General features: G+C 34.8%; 5 protein-coding genes across 12 annotated transcripts; 2 read left to right on the top strand and 3 right to left on the bottom strand.

The window, feature by feature from the left end:
- Window positions 1-642: 642 nt before the first annotated feature.
- LOC110863382 (CAP-Gly domain-containing linker protein 1) lies at window positions 643-3763 on the bottom strand. The gene is made up of 9 exons (XM_022112683.2): window positions 3171-3763; window positions 2916-3081; window positions 2642-2836; window positions 2460-2582; window positions 2191-2298; window positions 1849-2092; window positions 1614-1762; window positions 1104-1535; window positions 643-1031 (listed from the first exon to the last, which is right to left on the bottom strand). The coding sequence occupies exons 1-9, from the start codon at window positions 3314-3316 to the stop codon at window positions 744-746; spliced, it is 1851 nt and encodes a 616-aa protein (XP_021968375.2). The 5' UTR covers window positions 3317-3763; the 3' UTR covers window positions 643-743.
- Window positions 3764-5482: 1719 nt separating this feature from the next.
- On the top strand, window positions 5483-6859 carry LOC110842014. The gene is made up of 5 exons (XM_022087716.2): window positions 5483-5649; window positions 5745-5805; window positions 5981-6075; window positions 6147-6368; window positions 6586-6859. The coding sequence occupies exons 1-5, from the start codon at window positions 5542-5544 to the stop codon at window positions 6619-6621; spliced, it is 522 nt and encodes a 173-aa protein (XP_021943408.1). The 5' UTR covers window positions 5483-5541; the 3' UTR covers window positions 6622-6859.
- A 1475-nt stretch (window positions 6860-8334) lies between these two features.
- On the top strand, window positions 8335-10315 carry LOC110841929. The gene is made up of 4 exons (XM_022087629.2): window positions 8335-8689; window positions 8841-8910; window positions 9137-9222; window positions 9312-10315. Exons 1-4 carry the CDS (start codon window positions 8555-8557, stop codon window positions 9525-9527), a joined length of 507 nt encoding a protein of 168 aa, XP_021943321.1. The 5' UTR covers window positions 8335-8554; the 3' UTR covers window positions 9528-10315.
- Window positions 10316-10338: 23 nt separating this feature from the next.
- Window positions 10339-16757, bottom strand: LOC110863372. 8 transcript variants are annotated; one of them, XM_035852547.1, is made up of 22 exons: window positions 16564-16757; window positions 16342-16499; window positions 16200-16268; window positions 16066-16121; window positions 15007-15990; window positions 14765-14922; window positions 14620-14688; window positions 14478-14533; window positions 14274-14401; window positions 13427-13532; window positions 13168-13350; window positions 12884-13108; window positions 12590-12808; window positions 12323-12515; window positions 12129-12260; window positions 11843-12035; window positions 11491-11766; window positions 11314-11403; window positions 11168-11254; window positions 10858-11082; window positions 10645-10802; window positions 10339-10588 (listed from the first exon to the last, which is right to left on the bottom strand). In XM_035852547.1, the coding sequence occupies exons 9-22, from the start codon at window positions 14298-14300 to the stop codon at window positions 10405-10407; spliced, it is 2298 nt and encodes a 765-aa protein (XP_035708440.1). In that variant the 5' UTR covers window positions 14301-14401; window positions 14478-14533; window positions 14620-14688; window positions 14765-14922; window positions 15007-15990; window positions 16066-16121; window positions 16200-16268; window positions 16342-16499; window positions 16564-16757; the 3' UTR covers window positions 10339-10404. The 8 variants fall into 8 exon arrangements, with proteins under 8 accessions (XP_035708440.1, XP_035708437.1, XP_035708441.1 ...); XM_035852544.1 differs by having other exon boundaries at window positions 14765-15852; window positions 15924-15990; XM_035852548.1 differs by having other exon boundaries at window positions 15924-15990.
- LOC110854191 (2-iminobutanoate/2-iminopropanoate deaminase) lies at window positions 15836-16670 on the bottom strand. The gene is made up of 6 exons (XM_022102613.2): window positions 16564-16670; window positions 16342-16499; window positions 16200-16268; window positions 16066-16121; window positions 15924-15990; window positions 15836-15852 (listed from the first exon to the last, which is right to left on the bottom strand). The coding sequence occupies exons 1-6, from the start codon at window positions 16668-16670 to the stop codon at window positions 15836-15838; spliced, it is 474 nt and encodes a 157-aa protein (XP_021958305.1).
- Window positions 16758-16825: the final 68 nt, after the last annotated feature.

The raw sequence follows: 16825 nt of genomic DNA, 5'->3' as shown, positions 1-16825 counted from the left end.
TCTTAATAATTCATATTTGCATGCTACCCATCATAGTTAAAATTTATTTTCAAAAAATTAACAAATTTGGATTTTAAAATTAAAAAAATAATTGTTCTGACTTTTGATATGCAGGTTATATGTAAGTAGGTCGAAATGATGGCGATTTCTCAACTTTCCACTATAAATAGTTAAAAATTAAATTTTGAAATTATTGGTATTTGGCCGGTCGGTGGGAGTGGTAATTGATATTGTGTAATTTATGCAGTAAGAAAATAAAGCAGCAACCCATACTGACAGCCAAGTATGTTTAAATTGATAAAGAATTAAATTTCAATTTAAACAAAAAAACCTCGGGATATCCCGTCCCGTCCCATCGGGACGGGACTCGGGACGGGATGGCCTCCATCCCGTCCCGTCCCGAAAGTCTCATCCCGGTCAATCTTCGGGACGGGACGGGACAGCGAAATCCCGTACCGTCCCGTCCCGTGGGAAATCCTACAATGATCGATATATCAATCTCGATATTTCAAATATGAAATCAGCTCAATACTGAAATTTGTAAAAAAAATATGAAAATTAGAAATAAACACATTTTTTTGTAAAATAGGAAGAAATAATAAAGTCAGATGTTATTTCCATCACTTCGCTTCCGCCGTTTCATTTTTGTCGTTGCTGTTATAAAAGTTTATTACTGAAATTCATTGACAGCAATTCAATTTTTGTTTACAAATTATTAAAAACTTAAAAACAGATTAGGATAACTATCCAACATTTTTCAAAATTTCTTGAAAATGCACATGTTTCTCTTGTAGCATGGTAAGAGTGATACACCTCTTTTCTCCCTTCTTTCTCCGCGCTTTCTTTGGAATAGTTGTCTTCCTCGTTACAAGAATGTGAGACTTTTTAGCGAATAATTTGTTCGTATTCGTGTTGTGAAATGAGGCAGTTGGTCGTTTCAGAACAATAGCATCAGCATAATGTTCGTTCTCAAGTGAGGGTAACATCCTTGATCTCAGTTTTCGAATGAGTTGTCCATACTTCTTGCATTTCTAGGGGCAATATGCATGTTAATGAGTTTCACAATTTTAATCTTAATTACAATTGAGTAAATATGTATATACCTTCTGCAATTTGCTGACCTCCTCGCCCCGCTGGTATTTATCCAATTTGAGCTTATCTTCAAGTTCTGAAATCCTCCCTTGAAGATGGTCAATTTTTTCGAGAAACTGAGTAGTGGAAGTTCTCAAAGAATAATTGGCAACTTTTCTCAGCATGGATTCCTCCCAAGACAACTTTTGATCAGTGCTGAGCCCTTGCTGATGGCTGAGTTTCCCTTCATCCTTGAGTATCACTAACAATTGAGACTTGTCAGTCGACAAATCGGTCCCGACGAGTTGACCAGGTTGTAATGCATCTTTGCAAATTTGGATACAGACTTGACCATGGTTAGATATTCGATCAGAACAAAGAGCGAGATTTTGTCTCAACTTGTCCAACTCATTGTCCAATTCCTCATTCATTTTGAGCAAGTCCTGTTTTTCTATTTCCAATTTCTAGAACATTTTCAAAGATATGGTAAAAATTTTTTAGTTTATTCTTGTAATACTATTTCTAATTGAGTAGTAAATTACTTGTATCGATTCAAGGGAATCGTCCATAAAATTTTTGACATGGTCTTGAGCTTTTAGTAAAATGTTTTGATTTTCATCGTCCTTATCACGTAGCTGCTCTTCCATTTCGGAAATGTATGTTTTCTGTGTGTTCATGCTATCGGTAAATGCTAAATATTCATGAAAAGCAGAAACCAATAATTAAGTTTTCCAATAATTCATCATATCATATTCTTCTCGATATATCTAAGCTCACCTTGAATTTGCTTGCTGAAATGGTCATGTTGTTGTAACAGTGATAATTCTAAGTTGTGAATTTTGTCCCTCAATTCTTTATTTTTGACATCACTTAGTTCTCTCATGGTATCAAATTCTTGTAAAATTCGTGAATTCTTGTCCGACTGGGATTGGAGCTCATTTTCCAAAAATGAATTCCGAGACTGGACAGCTTTGAGCTGGACTTCCAAAGAGGCGATTTCCTCATGGTGTGGACTATTTATCTGTATGTATGCAAAATGGGTATGAGAATGAGTTAAGTTGATGCTAAACGGAAACAAGGAATATATTTCTTTAAATTTTATAATTTCTATGTACGTACGGCAAGAGACTGAAACTTGACTAGGTCCAATTCTCGAGTCAGAGAATCTAACGTGATAGATTTGTCTTCCAATTTTCGTCGGTTCTCGTCCAATTCGTTGCGTAATGTCTGAGGATAAAAAAATAAATGTTCTTATGCACAATTTGAGAACTATGTAGAAAGTGGTAAACCATACATATGTACACAAGATTTCTTAACTTGTACAAAATTAATTACTAGCCTTATTCCTTATCTATGCAGAAAATTATGTCCAAATACTAATGACCTACGCGAATCTCACACTCGTTGCAACTCTTGTCCCTCTGCAAGTCACGATTTGAAGCCTCCAACTTGACCTTTTCACGCTCAAATTCACGCCGGATTTGCTCATTCTCTGCCTCAAATCGAGCAATCTGTTCAATGTATAAATTAATTGTTAACCATAAACCGTACATCATATTTTTCTGCAGACCTTCTCTTCCACTGCTCTCCCCTCGGACTGGATCAGAGTGGTCATGGCCGACTGGAAATCTTCAAATTCGCGAAACAGTGCAAAATAGTCCTTCTCCCACTGTGCCGTAATCTGGGTGCAAACTTCCTTCGTCTTTAAACCAGAAATATGACGAGCCTCCAACTTTTCCATAAACATTCTCAACTGTTGCATTTCCTAAAATTTATCAAAAAATAAAAGCTCCTTCATGCTAATTGTACGTAAAACCCTATATAATTTACTGAAATATAATTACCGTGTCAAATTGGGTTACAACCGGTTTCGGTCGACCAGTTCGATCAAACTTTTTAGGAAATTTTAATAAACTTTCAGCATCCTTCTCTGCTCTTTTTCTTTCCAAGAGCTCGTTGTGGGCAGTCAAGTCGCCACCAATTACTGGCAAATCTAGACCAGTCTCCATTCTGGAAGTAAGCAATTTTTTATTCAAAATTAATTTATGATTGTGTAAATAAATATCTATGTTTATTAGTGTGGGTAAAATGATGGATACCTGGTGTTAAGGGCTTTGAGCTTATCATAATGGATAGCAAACTGATCTTGCTTCACGGCCTCTTTCTGCAACTTGACCTTCACTTGGAGCAACTCGCTATTTGATGTAGTAGTGGCCCTCAATTTACTATCAGTAGGGCTCGCCATATTTCAAATTGGGCTACGAGACAAGTATTTTAAATTTTGTAGTAGCGTATATACAGCAAGAATTAAAATTTTAAAATATAGGATGAAATGTGAAAGCACATGATGAAATGTTATTATTTTGATTCCTGAAACTTCAATGTGAGAGTTTCGTTGCTAGGAGACGCCCTGACCTGGGCACAACACGGAACTTCTCTCCCCTAATTCTTTTTACGTACCCAATATTCATACAAGTTATGCAATAGAATTTAATTTTGCATGCAAATATATAGGTGTAAAAATAATTTTAAACTAGCAACTCTTTGTACTTATCTTCATTTTAAAATTCTTATATGGGAATGTGTTCAAACTTTAAGGATAAGATATGCTTTTTGTATTATCTAAATACATAAATATATCCATTTATAAATCTTAAGTTCACTCCAATTTATATGTACATGCACTGGCTGGAGGGCCTGTTTGAAAGTCTCATATCATACCTTCGTACAAATATATACTGTTTGTTAGGGACTTGAGCCAAGAGAATGCATTTACATATGTCAAAAATGCATGAATCCAAGAACCACACTCAAATATGTATCCGTAAAAAGAAATTTCTTTTTCAGCAAACTTAAGTTTGCTGAAACATACAAGTTCACTGTTCTGACTTGTTTTTCCTCCAAAAATCAATTCAAATGAAAATACATACAATTATTAAATCTTTACATCAGATTTGAGATTCGACGGAAGAATTTAAAGCGTAAATAAATTTAAAATAGATAACTTATAAAAGATACTGAACTTATTTATTGCATAACATATCCTTGAACTTCAAATAATAATTTGGAAGGAGTGAAAGGATAATTGGGCCAAATTATGAGAAAATAATTGATTTACATTTATTTCACAAAAGGAACACATGCATATGTACATTATTATTGTATCATGTAAATTAATAGTTGATAGCTGAAATTATTCTGGGAGTCGAAAATTGAATAATTGCTAGTAAATAAAACTAATACACACTAGTAAACTTTTTGATTTGCTTTGTTCATTTAATCAACTGTTCCGAGAAATAATAATAGGCTGAGTTAACTGATTTTAAAAACATTAAGCGTGTCTGGTTCGATTGCTTTCCTATCGATAAGTTTCGAGAGATATCTCTTTCATATAATGGGATAAAAGATTAAAGTTTTCATGCACAACGTGTTCAGCAAGTAAATTCTGCTATTGTAAATACGAATATCTCTACAGTTTTCTATCGGTACATACAAAGAAAGATTCCAGACGCCGCTGACTCACATTTTACGTTCTTTATGAATCAGTAGCTCATTTGCAATGAAATCTGGCATGGACATGAAACCCTGTATCATATTACCGGACGGAAGACTACTGATAAGATATTGGTGACAAACACAAGTATTTATTCCACCCTTGCCAAAAGTTGTCACACAACCATAATGTATCGACTTGTAAATAATTCGCAATGGTGCCTAATATATCTATTCAATCAATGGATTCAAACAATTTGATTTCAGAAATATATTCCAAGGGTCGTACATTTATGATTCTGGAAATTATTATTCTAAATATTCAGTATATAGATAAAATGCATTCAATTACACAAATGCATCACATTGCCCCGTCCAAGTGTATGCATTTTCTCAAAGACATCTATGAAATTTAACGAAATAGATATGTATATGTATGTATGTAAGCTGTAGTAACTTTTCATCCATATATGTAGTAAGTTGATATTTTGTAAAATAATTTTCGGAAGATTTTGATGTTATTATTTGAAAATATCTTACTCAGACTGTGGATAATAAAACTCATAAAATCATCAGGAATATTGCAAAAAAACGTTCTTTTTAATTTTAAAATCTTGCAAATTACTTAATTGATCTTAAGTGCGTTTAAGCGAGATCCAAATTGTGTTAAAACGTTATCCCGGTTGGAAGATATGCACATAATATCCATGACATAAATATACATATGAGTGACTACCTATGTCACTCAGATCTATGTCAGGCCTGACCAGTGCAAATTTAGGTAAGTGCATGGAATAAGTTTACAATACAGCAGGTCGCTTTGTGATCCTGATGACGCAATAGAGTGGACTGTTGTACATATTTATGTATTTGTGTTAAAGACAAAGATGCATTTGCCAAGGATATCTCACTTTGATCCCACTTCAGTTCTGTACCATTGATTGAACCACTTCCTTCGCACGTTCCTTTTTCCATACGATGGCTCAACCCGAACCCGTAAACTATCCAGGGGTCAAATTTTCGGTCAAGATAAAGTGTGGCCTATCGAAGCCCTTCAGGGCTAAGTGCGTTACCATTTTTCATGTGGTAAGCATTTACAGAATTCCTTAGGATTAATTGTATTTGTTGATATTTAGTTTGGTTGTGCTTATACATGCATATTCACGTAAATACATATTTAGGTTTTCATGACAATTTTGGTGTTGTGGTCCCTCGTTTCCTGTTTCGAGCCTGGCATACACCGTAAGTTATCGAAAATATGTTAGTATTAAATGTACATATGGTTAAATAATTAATACCGCTCTCTCATTTACATAATCTCTACAAATTAAGAATGCCGTTGGGTGTTAAATTTAAAAATAATGACCTCAAAATAATTTAATTTTAATACTTGATTAATAATTTTCGCTCTATTCAGATATTCAAATTGTGTGGATGCGGCTCACAGTTTGGCCTATCGTCCTCTTTCTTCATTTTGTTTTACAAGCCACCATATTCACTGCAATCCGTAATGTAAGCTATTAATTAAAATTCCAATATAATAAAAAATAATATTAAATTCTTAATAATTTTTTTTATTCAAGGGTAAAACCAAAATGTTGGATAAATGCTTAGTGATTCTTGGGGCGATTGTGGTCACCGGAGTGCTGCTTATTCTCGGGATGTGGTTCATGGTCTATGTCCAGGGGTGCTTCAGCTTGGGGGTGGCGGTGGTGGCATCACACTTCCTTCATCTCTATCTGATCTTTGTCCTCTTCCAGTTCAACCAGGAGCTCAAGAACAACGTCAAATGCAGAGATGATCAGGTAAACTTTATTGTCTGAGGTGGAGATTTATTTAGTTGCTCAGATAGCAAGATTATATATTTCTCAATTTTTCACATAAATTTATTTTCATTTTGAGATGAGAAGTCGGGCTTATAAATAATTGCCTAATTATTTTATTTTGTATAAGAGATTAGATTTTGTGCTTAAATTTTCCTCTATTTTTGTACGTAAATTGCACTTGAATATTATTTTACAGTTTTCATGTACAAGTAGGAGCATCCTCCGTCCATAATTTTAAGCATTCGGTTTCTGGACTTTCTCTCATGTACATATGTAGAATTTACGAATACCTATGTCAATTACCTATGTAAGCTAAACCTAAAATAATATCTCCCTTATACTTATGTACGTATGTTTTACAAAGTCCTGTAGAACGTACCACCTACCATTACTTATGTAAATTTGTTCAATAGTTTAACACAATTGAAAACGCTGATACAATAAAACGCTACTTTCAATCTACATATGTACTTGACGTATTTATAAACAGCATAATTTATTGTTTCATTAATATTTGTCATTACATGCAAGATGCGAGACATATAGGTATGTAATTAAGAGCGAATAAAATGCCAAGTATCTCACAAGTCATATGACCACAACGTGTTGCATTTAATTACTTTACAATCAATAATATATTAATATTACTATAAATATCCCCATCATTCTCCAGGTTGCAACATTATTTGAAGACGGCGATCTATTATTCAATGCGCATGCAAGTGCAGTGCACATGCAAACATTAGAAATCTAATTTTATGTAAATGTTTGTTTTGGTTGATAATCACGTTATCAGTGCTCATAATTCATGTAGCTAGAATCAAATCATATTATCGATGCTTTAGGAGCATGCCTTCGTTCGAGTGAGAGAAATTGAACTTTTTAAGACTTTAGGATTGTCAGATTTTTTTTTTAGTTTATGCGACGCGTTGTTATGAAACTGGAAATTGTGATAATATAGATTTTCGGACGTATGTAATTATATGTATTTATGCATGCAATAACTGTGTATGTCAATATGGTGCTTTGCGATATCTGTAAACGGAAAGGTGTCAGAATTTATAGAAATCCTACCCACATACACAAATTTTATCGTGACATGATTTCCCAAATTTCACAAACCTATAAAAATAGTCGCCTTTTCCTATTTTGATTTAGTTTCCATGAATTTCTATCGCTTGTGGTAGAAGATGAGTTTTTGAAATAATTTATGTACAAAATAAAAACATGCCCAGTTGCTGGGTAAATTTCGAAACTCTTCGATACGTTTTCCATCAAATGTTTTACGAAATCTAGAAATTTCAGAAAACTTAGTAAGTCATGTTGATATGATCATTTTGCACGATATGTAAATATGTTAGATACATACGCGAAAGTTCTCATTAAGCACACCCAATATTTTTAGGTTAAAATTTCACATCGGTCTTACATATGTACATACACACGTCTGCACGCTTCATACAGATTCCTCATCACAAATAAATGCGACACGTTTCATGCTAGTGATAAGGAGATTATTCAGACTCAAGGAATCAAATGTTCTTTCAACTAAAAGGAAATTTGATATCTTCTCATTGTCGAACTAGGAGAATACTTGGGTATTAAATTAGTCAGATGGATTTATATATTGACATTTCAACCCTTTGCATGGCATGAGCAACATCGTATGTATTCACTGTTTAAATTATTTATATATATTTAGCTAGCATGGAATATATGTAATTACAATTATATTATTTATGTATCATGGCGCCTGGCTGCCATTATTGCTTTGTCCTAAGAAATAACTGGACTGGAAAAAGTATAGATTTAAACTAAATGTGTTGTATCGTATTTCGCTCTCCGTCCTGGATACTCCATCAATCCAATTTTGACGTATTCGCATCTTTGATCTTGAATCTGTACTGTATGTATAACTACTTATTAGTCTTATGTGTACATACTTATTTAACTTATCCAGGATATTACATGTTCCTACGTATGTATTCATATTGCATACGTTTGCAAAATAACCAACGACATTTGGCCCTCAAGCATTCCATCAATCGCAATCCCACTTCCAACCGAACTTAATTTAGTTCGTTTCTTAGCACTCTTCTCTTTGCATATTGCTATTAAAAATCAAAGCGTGATTTTATAAATCCGTGAACGAGATTAGTTTCCCAATGTCCCCGATTGCGGATAATAGCTCGAATGGGTCCACAACATCTTGGTCCTTCCACCAATTCTTCAGTTCATTCCCAACACCGAGTTTCCCTAATTTACGATTCGCTGCAATGCTTGTCACCATCGTCTCAATTGTAATTTCTCAAATTTATTTTAATCCGTACATTGATAAATCGTGCCTAAAATACGCAAAGCTAAAGACTTCATTCACGCTCCGTACATAACTTGGCTTCAAGATCCAGTGGATGTAATTCCGGTTCACATAATTTTTCTGACAAATTTCAGGCTTTCTACTGTGTCGTGTGTGTACTATCAGTCCACTTTTTGGTAACCGGTCTTAAGGGAGATGATAAAAGTAAGTCGTTTCAATTTCCTAAGTTCAGGCTTATCAAGAATTGAGAAAATTGTACATAATTTTTTTCAAATTACTAATCAAGTTAGCACTTACTGCCGACAAAAACTGATTTAGTTAATTACCTTAATTAGTTTGTTAATTAGGTTGGTCTTGTGCTGAAATTCATGCACATTCGTATGAAAGTTATTAGTGATAATTTTTGCATGCAAATTATTAACATACATAGGCCACGAGGCATTTTGGACCATCCACTTGTTGCTTGCCATCTCGTCTGACGTAATCAGCATCTTCCTTTTCTTTGGCATCTACGCTGTGAGTTGAAAGCTTTAATAAACTAATTTCAAAAAGTATGCATATCAGAGTCCCTCGACGTAAAAAATATGTCAATTTTATTATTTCAGGGCAACTCCAAAGTAATCCACAACTGCTGGAAAGCATTGACAGGGATCATTTTGGCTGCAATTCTGCTATTCGTTGGGATCTGTATTGAACGCAATGGTAAAATTGTCCTTACTCTGGTGGAGGTGGTCACTTCTGGCTTATTGTTGCTGGGTCTTCGAGTTGTTTATCTCCATGACGTGGACCTCAAGAGGAACGAGGACTCTCTCGTTATTTAGATACGGTTCGGTCAGACCATATTTTAAAGACAGCACGATATGCATTTCGCTTTATTTGATTGGAATATGCAAACTTTCTTGAAAATCCATGAAGATGAAAGCTTGAAGCTTTAGCAAAAAACACATTCCGATACAAGTGATTCTGTTTGGCGTGGAGTGAAATTTAGCTTACGAGCAGTAACATATGTATGTACCTCAAGAAATTCGTAGAATTGGTAAATACATTTTTATCAATGTGCTCCATTTTCATTTGTTGCAACGCGAGCTATCTGACGACAGTGAATATCCCTATCAATTTCTATTTCAGTACCTTCGTAAGCTTTACCTAACTCCCGAAATGTTATTCATACATTTTGTTCACATATTATCAAAATTTATCTGTAGATTCTTCAAAGCTGGAATAATTCTTTATGGATAATGATAAACTTACGTATATCTACAGATATGTACATGTATATAACTAATCAAATTATATGAATTTAAATACATAATTGGCAAAATAGCTTATTTATACTGTGCAAATATTTTGATTGAAGCTTAAGCTTTTTGTGGTTAAATAAATATATCAAGTAAGTTTATGACTGTATTATTTAACAAATTTTATTTAAAATAAATAATAAAAAGTGTGCTAAATCGTTCCAATTTGGATTTCTTGAACATATTGACTAATTGGTATCATTCTCTCTTGGAGATTATGATTAAATACTTCTCAAACTTGGTATGCAAATAGAGCATCTCGAGGAAATTAATTGTACGTGGTTAAACGCACCATAATTCGAATTGAAAGCTAGATGGAAATAAATACATATAATTCTCATCTTCGCCTTAAATCCTTTATTTTAGAGATTTTATTTCTTTAGCAACTTTATTGAAACTATTAAGATCTGTGCTTAGAGAGCAGTGCAAAAATATCTTGGGTAACATGTTCCGATAATTCGGTAGCACATGGTGATCCCATCCTCTTGAAGAATTTCGATCCCTTTTGCTTCCTAATTTTCCCTTCGCCGAGGCCCAAACTTGCATCTGTAAAGAATGCTTCGAACTGGAGCGATTCGCCCACCCTAAATGACATAGCTTTAATAGAAAGCTACTTAATAATTCAACTCTTTAGCTTTACCTTTTCGTAGTGACGTTATGTCGTCGAATCACATTTTTCAGGTATTCACCATCAACAAGTTTGGAGAACAGGCAAATATTTCTCAGAACGGAGTCCATGCGATGAATATGCTTCACCTTTTTGGCTATTCTGTCCACATTTGACCTCTCGCGCAGTTCCTGGCAGTCAAAACGATTACTAGTATTGCGTAATTTTCAGCATAAGACTTCCTACCATGACCCGTTCCAGGGCGAATCCCGTGAGCAGATTAAAGTACGCAATTGTCACGCAAATTAAGAAGGACATGAGCAATAGGAACTGCATGATGCGATTATTCTTCTGAGTTGTTCCACCTTCTTCAGACTTTTTATTGAACAAGTCACTGTACTCTAAATCTCCAATCATCATTACGAAAACCTTTTCAAATTGACCCGGAAATGTGGCAGTTAAGGTGTCCACCTTATTTTCAGAAATATATACATAATTTATCCCACAATTAATCTTCTAAAGTGCTAAAAACTTTTCAAATATTAATTCTGCATACATTGTCAAACAGTACTACAAATGCGTATGTGAATCCAATGAGCAGAGGGGAGCAGGCCAAGAGCACCTTCACAGTTTGTATGAAAACCTGACGAGGATGAAGTAAGTACATTTATCACTTAATACAACATAACATCCGAGAGCTACCTGTTTTAGAACTTCGACAATTAATCCAATTTCGTCATATACGTTTCCGAGCCCTCGCATGAAGAGGATGTGTGAAAATATAATTCCTATCTGAACATACGCATACAAATGATCTATTTAAGTAAAGATGATTTTCTCGTGTTTACTATAAATACGTAGGATAAATGGTTATCTTACTGCAGCGCAGTTTCTCGCCTCTACGAAAACCTCGGATCCCATCAGGACTGGGTGTAATGCCACCGACGCTAAACCAGCTTCTGTCAGTTTTACAAAGTTCGTCACATTGTAAAAGTATTTCCATTTGTGCGTGACCACATTCAATGCGTGATAAAGTAAAGTGCAAGTAATGTGGATCGTCATAACTGTGGCCGAACAATATTGAGTTTTAGGTGAGTTTAAGGCATTACAGTAAGTTGTCAGTAGCAGCAATTGAAATGAGGCAAGCCAGATAATCTGCATCAACGGACAACAATTAGAAAATGTTAGGACCTCTTGAGTATGAGCTGCATTGCGCTGCCACAATTAATACCTGTCGAACAATCCAGAGAGAAAATATTACCCGAAGTTTCTGGCATTTCTTGGCAATGAAAATTTGAACAAGAGGATGTTGAAGGATTTCCCTTTGGGCAGAATAATCCCAACGATGTGCATGTTTTATGTATTGAGTCTCAAGTTGCGGAATAGGTTTTCTCGAAAGGGGATCGACATAGCCCGTTATTGGCCTGCAATCAATTTCTTTATTTGTAATTTTAATTCGAGTATTTATGCATCATATGTACGTAAACATTATGCTACTACTAATGTATCTATTTTACCCAAAATCTATCACGATTTCGTCAATTTTAGACGACATTGATGGTTTACTTTGTGAAAACCCTCTATCCATTAAAGCTTTAATTGCGAGAGGACATTGCTTATAGATCACACTCATTTTCTTTGTAGTCATCCTTTGAGCATTAACGTGGGTAAATTATATAATTATGATGATAACTTGGATAAGCATACGTACCAGCGATGAGGTTGAGGAGTGGCTGCAAGGAACTTTTGCAATGTTTCCACGCCACAATTTTTTAACGCGTATCGAAACGACGATATTCCATTCATGTCTTCCATGTCATACAAATAATAGAGTTTCCATTTCATTTTAGGAAACTTCCGACTAATGAGGTGTTCCACGCAAAGGCAGCCAGAAGGGTAAGACCCTAGCACCAAGATTACCCCGTGATTTACGTCAGTAAAAGGTTCAACCATTCATCATTAAAATTTTTGTATGCACCATTTTCTGCTGCGTAATGTAGCGCAGTTCTTTGAGATTTGTCGACCTTGGCGATATCCACTCTGTCATCGGCTACTAGAATTTCAGTAATTTCTGGCAAACGTTCCATGGCCGCGAAATGAAGCAGAGTCCTCCCATCCTCATCCCGTTTGTTTAATTGCAACTGTGTACACGCGGAAACAATGAGTTTCATAATTTCACAGGATATTTTAGATCTGCCTGAAAGAAGGAAATATTGCCATATTTTGAAAATGTTGTATAAATTTCTGCATGTTTATCCATTAATGTTTTTACAGTGTTGGAGGAAAATGTTCTCAATTTTGGCGCCGATAAGTTCATCTAGGTCCAGTTTGTAACGCCTGTTAAGAAAAAGTTTAACCATTTCCTTCAGTCCTTCTTTAAAACTGCGATGTAATGCGGTATGTCCTTCCATATTTAGCATGTTATTAAGCTTTCCGGTCAAATTGGGCGAATGCTGAAGTAATAACCGGGCACACTCCAACGCTTCATCGGTTTCCTCTGCAAGATAAGAAATTACTTTTACATTGTTTCAAATTAAAGTTTAATTTAGCTCGAACTTCTTGCGACGAGGTGTAGCGGCGAATTTCCGTAACAATCTTGGGCGTCAGGTCGCATTCCAGATTTTAACAAGGTTTTAATCAGTGCTGGATTGGAATTCTGTGCGGCTTCGTGCAACGCTGTGTAGCCCTGACGAGAGGGTCTGAGGCACAATTTCTTGAATTTGTGGATTTTATCGCTCCCTATTTGTTCATGATTGCTCTATTTAGTTATAAAAATTACGAAGTTGTTGTGGCTTAATTTACCATAATTAATTACCTTCATTTTGTAGCATGCAACTATCTTCTGATTGTTGTAATGATTCCTCGTCGTTCGAGTCCACGGTGATAACGTCATGCTGTCTTTCTGAATGTTCTGGAGGGATCTGAAATGCAGTAACTTTGTCAAACGTTTCTTGCATAATTGGTCATTGAGCTGGATACTAAATGTAAATGACTAACTTCTAGAGTGTACCTGCTGATTCATCACATATCAGTCAAACTTAGGATTAATAAAACAGCTAAATACTGATAGTATACATATACAGGAACATGTACTCAAATCGCCAAATAATTAATTTCACAAAAGATGACTAAAGTGGTAAACTGTAAAAATCTCCATGTGATACACGAATAATAAGTAAATGCAATGCTGACAAAAGTTAAGAGTCAACTGCATTAACAATTTAACCACATTTTGTGGTTTATCCTTCATTTCATAAAGCTTTTTTTGTGGTTGATACATAAAGCTATTGTAGCAGGTAATATTAGTGTTTACCATGTTGTTAATTGGCGACTAACTTCACAGTACAGCTTATACACGCACAGATATAAGGTCTCTTCATTTGAAGAGGATACGGTGTCTCTAGTCTGCAAATTTCTGAATACTTACTGTAATATTGCTAAAACCAAAACCATGCAGGTGTGCATAAACCATTACTTATACACACTTATTTATATTCATCCTGCATACTGTAAACTTTCCAGAACTTCCTAAATGTATGCATAAATGTTGCAGTCGAATGTGCATATGTATGTATCATGTCCATAAAGTTAACTGCTATTTATTTTCTAGTTCATATTTTTTTATAGATTATGTGGTTTATTTTTTGTCCTTTTATTCTCACCACAAATTTAAAACAACTGTCAAACATGCAAAGAAAGAGCAGATCCAGTTTAATTCAACCCGGAATCCAGCCGAGTTATCACTCCTGGAATCCAGCACAGCAACAGCTTCAATCTCAATCAACGCATCCTACAATTAGTACACAAATAAGTACACGTGCGTATGCAAGTATTTCATGATATCCGTAAATATAAGAGGTGAATACCAATAGCAATGAAGACGTTCCAATTGTTGCACGAGCAGGATAATTTTTTGGAAAAACTTCAAGTTCATAATATTTATATTAGTTTGCAGCTTGTTTACCAATCAATAAAATATAACGCTCAGTTTTTGCCACTTTTTCTTACATTCGGAATAAACATTATTCATTACAGCTGCATCGCTAATATTTTGCAGGTACACGGTTACTTTTACAACTGGAACAAGAACCAGCACCACAAGTTAAGCCCACATTTCTTCAGAATTTACTTATATTTCAGATATTTCATTTACTGTCTTCAAATTTCGCCCCTACCGCGGATAAGACGTGCCCAATATTTCGTAAAGTTTGGCGTGTTTCCGTTTCAATTCCTCCAGGCACCATCAAACCCTCCTTATTAAATCCGATCTGCCCGGAAATGTAGAGCGTAGAGTCGACAAGGATTCCATGACTATATACATGCATAAACATCAAAAATGTGTTAAGTATTTCTGCCCCAATGATGTATTGGTAATGGACGCAAAATTATGTCCACCTGTATTTTCCTATTTGTGGAAGCTTCGGACTCATGATAATTGTCCGATTAACTATTTTGAAATAAATGTTAACCGCAGGACACGAATAACCAAATGTATTCAGTCAACTTACCTTTTTGTGCATAACAAAAGCCGAGAAACATGAACGCAATTGTTAGAAATCTAGTTTTTGCAGATGGCATAATTTTACGTTAAGTAAATAATTACAAGTTCAGGGATTCAGGGGTACAATTGTGTTTCCAAGTAGAAATTAATGACCTGGAGAGGTGTGTCGCTATGTTAAATTACTATTTGTGATGAAAAGTTTTAACACGGATTGTGATGGAGGATTAATGCGATACTCTGATTACTGCTATCGCTAAATATCAATGTCATCCTCAGATTATTACTTTTGTGAATAAAGTAAAAACAATGTGTATACATAGTTAAGTTTGGATTATTATTCCACTAATGTTAGAAAAGCTAGTTAAAAGTACATACAGCATATGTACACATTTAAAAATTTAGTCGCTGTATAATTGAGATTATGCAAGTCCATCTGCACTCTTGCAGCAATTATATTTACGTCCAGTCACACACATAAATCAATTAATACAGATTTAAAGTTCAACTCAGATTGTCGCATGGAGTAGTATTTGTTAGTATAGCATTTAATAAATGCAGTGCATTTAATACCGCAACCATTGTGAAGCCCCAAAATGAGAGTTTAACCTATACGTGTGCATGTACATATGTATGTATGGAACTGGAACTACATGCACATTTTTTGAGATGTGAAACAATTGATGTAATTTAGTAATACACAGTGAAGAAGATATTGTCCAATTCTTAATTCTCCATGTTAACTATATAACAAATTAAAATAGCATTCTCATAGCAAAACAGACAAGAATTATGGTCCAGTTCAATTCAGTACCATGAGATGCAACCGAGGTAGAACTCAAATCCAACACAGCGATACCCTCAATCTCAACCAGAGCATCCTATAAATCAGCGAGATGTATAAATGCATAAATAAATTTAGACCTGTAAAAGGAGAATTTATACGATTTGCATACCAAGTGTAGCTTGGCGATTTGAACAGTCGCACGAGCAGGGTAATTTTGAGGAAAAACTGTACAAAATTTTATAACTTGCTCAATACAAATTTTCATTTCCATAAAATACTTAAAACAAGACGTATCTTTCTTACATTCAACATACACCTGGTTCATTATTGTAGCGTCGCTAATATTTTGGATGTACACGGTCGTCTTCACAACTGTATAAAATATAAGTACAAAATTTCAATTCCTCGTGAAACGGTTAATTCTTATATATAAATTATTTCATACCATCTTTAAATGAGCATCCAGCAGCAGTCAGGACATGTCCCATATTGATAAGTGCTTGTCTTGTTTCATTTTCAATTCCCCCAGCTACCATGACGCCTTCTTTGTCCATACCGACTTGCCCAGCAATGTATAACGTATTGTCGACAAGGACTCCATGACTGGATAAAAGTCATCAGAACTATAAAATTTACCTAAATTATGTTCTAAATTATTTTAAGCTACCTATATTTTCCAGATTGTGGTAGTTCTGGACTCATGATAAATGTTCTATTGCCATCGCAAAAGACTACCAAGAACAATATTGTCAAAGTTGTCGTTATGATTCCCATTTTTTCTGAAATTTATAACTACAAATGAAAAATGTGTTGCTTCACTAACGTTCTGTGCACAACTGAGATGACTATGTAAAATTTTCGGCTGGGTTTGATGTCTGCTTATATAACTGATTATAATTTTTTGTCAACATGTTCCCAATGCCATTGTG

Source organism: Folsomia candida, unplaced genomic scaffold (assembly GCF_002217175.1).
Source record: "Folsomia candida strain VU population unplaced genomic scaffold, ASM221717v1 Fcan01_Sc001, whole genome shotgun sequence".
Taxonomy (NCBI): Eukaryota; Metazoa; Arthropoda; class Collembola; order Entomobryomorpha; family Isotomidae; genus Folsomia; species Folsomia candida.
Note: the sequence above shows the minus strand (reverse complement) of the source record. Positions and strands in the feature narration are given on the sequence as shown.

What these genes read in the sequence shown, in the direction of transcription:
- LOC110863382 (XM_022112683.2), bottom strand. Translation starts at nt 3,316, where the DNA reads ATGGCGAGCCCTACTGATAGTAAATTGAGGGCCACTACTACATCAAAT. An exon ending in CTCAAAGCCCTTAACACCAG is followed by an intron (nt 3,082 to 3,170) that starts GTATCCATCATT and finishes GCTTACTTCCAG; the next exon opens with AATGGAGACTGGTCTAGATT. An exon ending in ATTCCCTTGAATCGATACAA is followed by an intron (nt 1,536 to 1,613) that starts GTAATTTACTAC and finishes AAAATGTTCTAG; the next exon opens with AAATTGGAAATAGAAAAACA.
- LOC110842014 (XM_022087716.2), top strand. Translation starts at nt 5,542, where the DNA reads ATGGCTCAACCCGAACCCGTAAACTATCCAGGGGTCAAATTTTCGGTC. An exon ending in TTTCGAGCCTGGCATACACC is followed by an intron (nt 5,806 to 5,980) that starts GTAAGTTATCGA and finishes CGCTCTATTCAG; the next exon opens with ATATTCAAATTGTGTGGATG. An exon ending in TATTCACTGCAATCCGTAAT is followed by an intron (nt 6,076 to 6,146) that starts GTAAGCTATTAA and finishes TTTTTATTCAAG; the next exon opens with GGTAAAACCAAAATGTTGGA.
- LOC110841929 (XM_022087629.2), top strand. Translation starts at nt 8,555, where the DNA reads ATGTCCCCGATTGCGGATAATAGCTCGAATGGGTCCACAACATCTTGG. An exon ending in TCTTAAGGGAGATGATAAAA is followed by an intron (nt 8,911 to 9,136) that starts GTAAGTCGTTTC and finishes TAACATACATAG; the next exon opens with GCCACGAGGCATTTTGGACC. An exon ending in TTTTCTTTGGCATCTACGCT is followed by an intron (nt 9,223 to 9,311) that starts GTGAGTTGAAAG and finishes TTATTATTTCAG; the next exon opens with GGCAACTCCAAAGTAATCCA.
- LOC110863372 (XM_022112671.2), bottom strand. Translation starts at nt 14,300, where the DNA reads ATGTTTGACAGTTGTTTTAAATTTGTG. An exon ending in ACTCCTCAACCTCATCGCTG is followed by an intron (nt 12,261 to 12,322) that starts GTACGTATGCTT and finishes TAATGCTCAAAG; the next exon opens with GATGACTACAAAGAAAATGA. An exon ending in GAAATCGTGATAGATTTTGG is followed by an intron (nt 12,036 to 12,128) that starts GTAAAATAGATA and finishes AATTGATTGCAG; the next exon opens with GCCAATAACGGGCTATGTCG.
- LOC110854191 (XM_022102613.2), bottom strand. Translation starts at nt 16,670, where the DNA reads ATGGGAATCATAACGACAACTTTGACAATATTGTTCTTGGTAGTCTTT. An exon ending in CCACAATCTGGAAAATATAG is followed by an intron (nt 16,500 to 16,563) that starts GTAGCTTAAAAT and finishes ACTTTTATCCAG; the next exon opens with TCATGGAGTCCTTGTCGACA. An exon ending in AAATCGCCAAGCTACACTTG is followed by an intron (nt 15,991 to 16,065) that starts GTATGCAAATCG and finishes GCTGATTTATAG; the next exon opens with GATGCTCTGGTTGAGATTGA.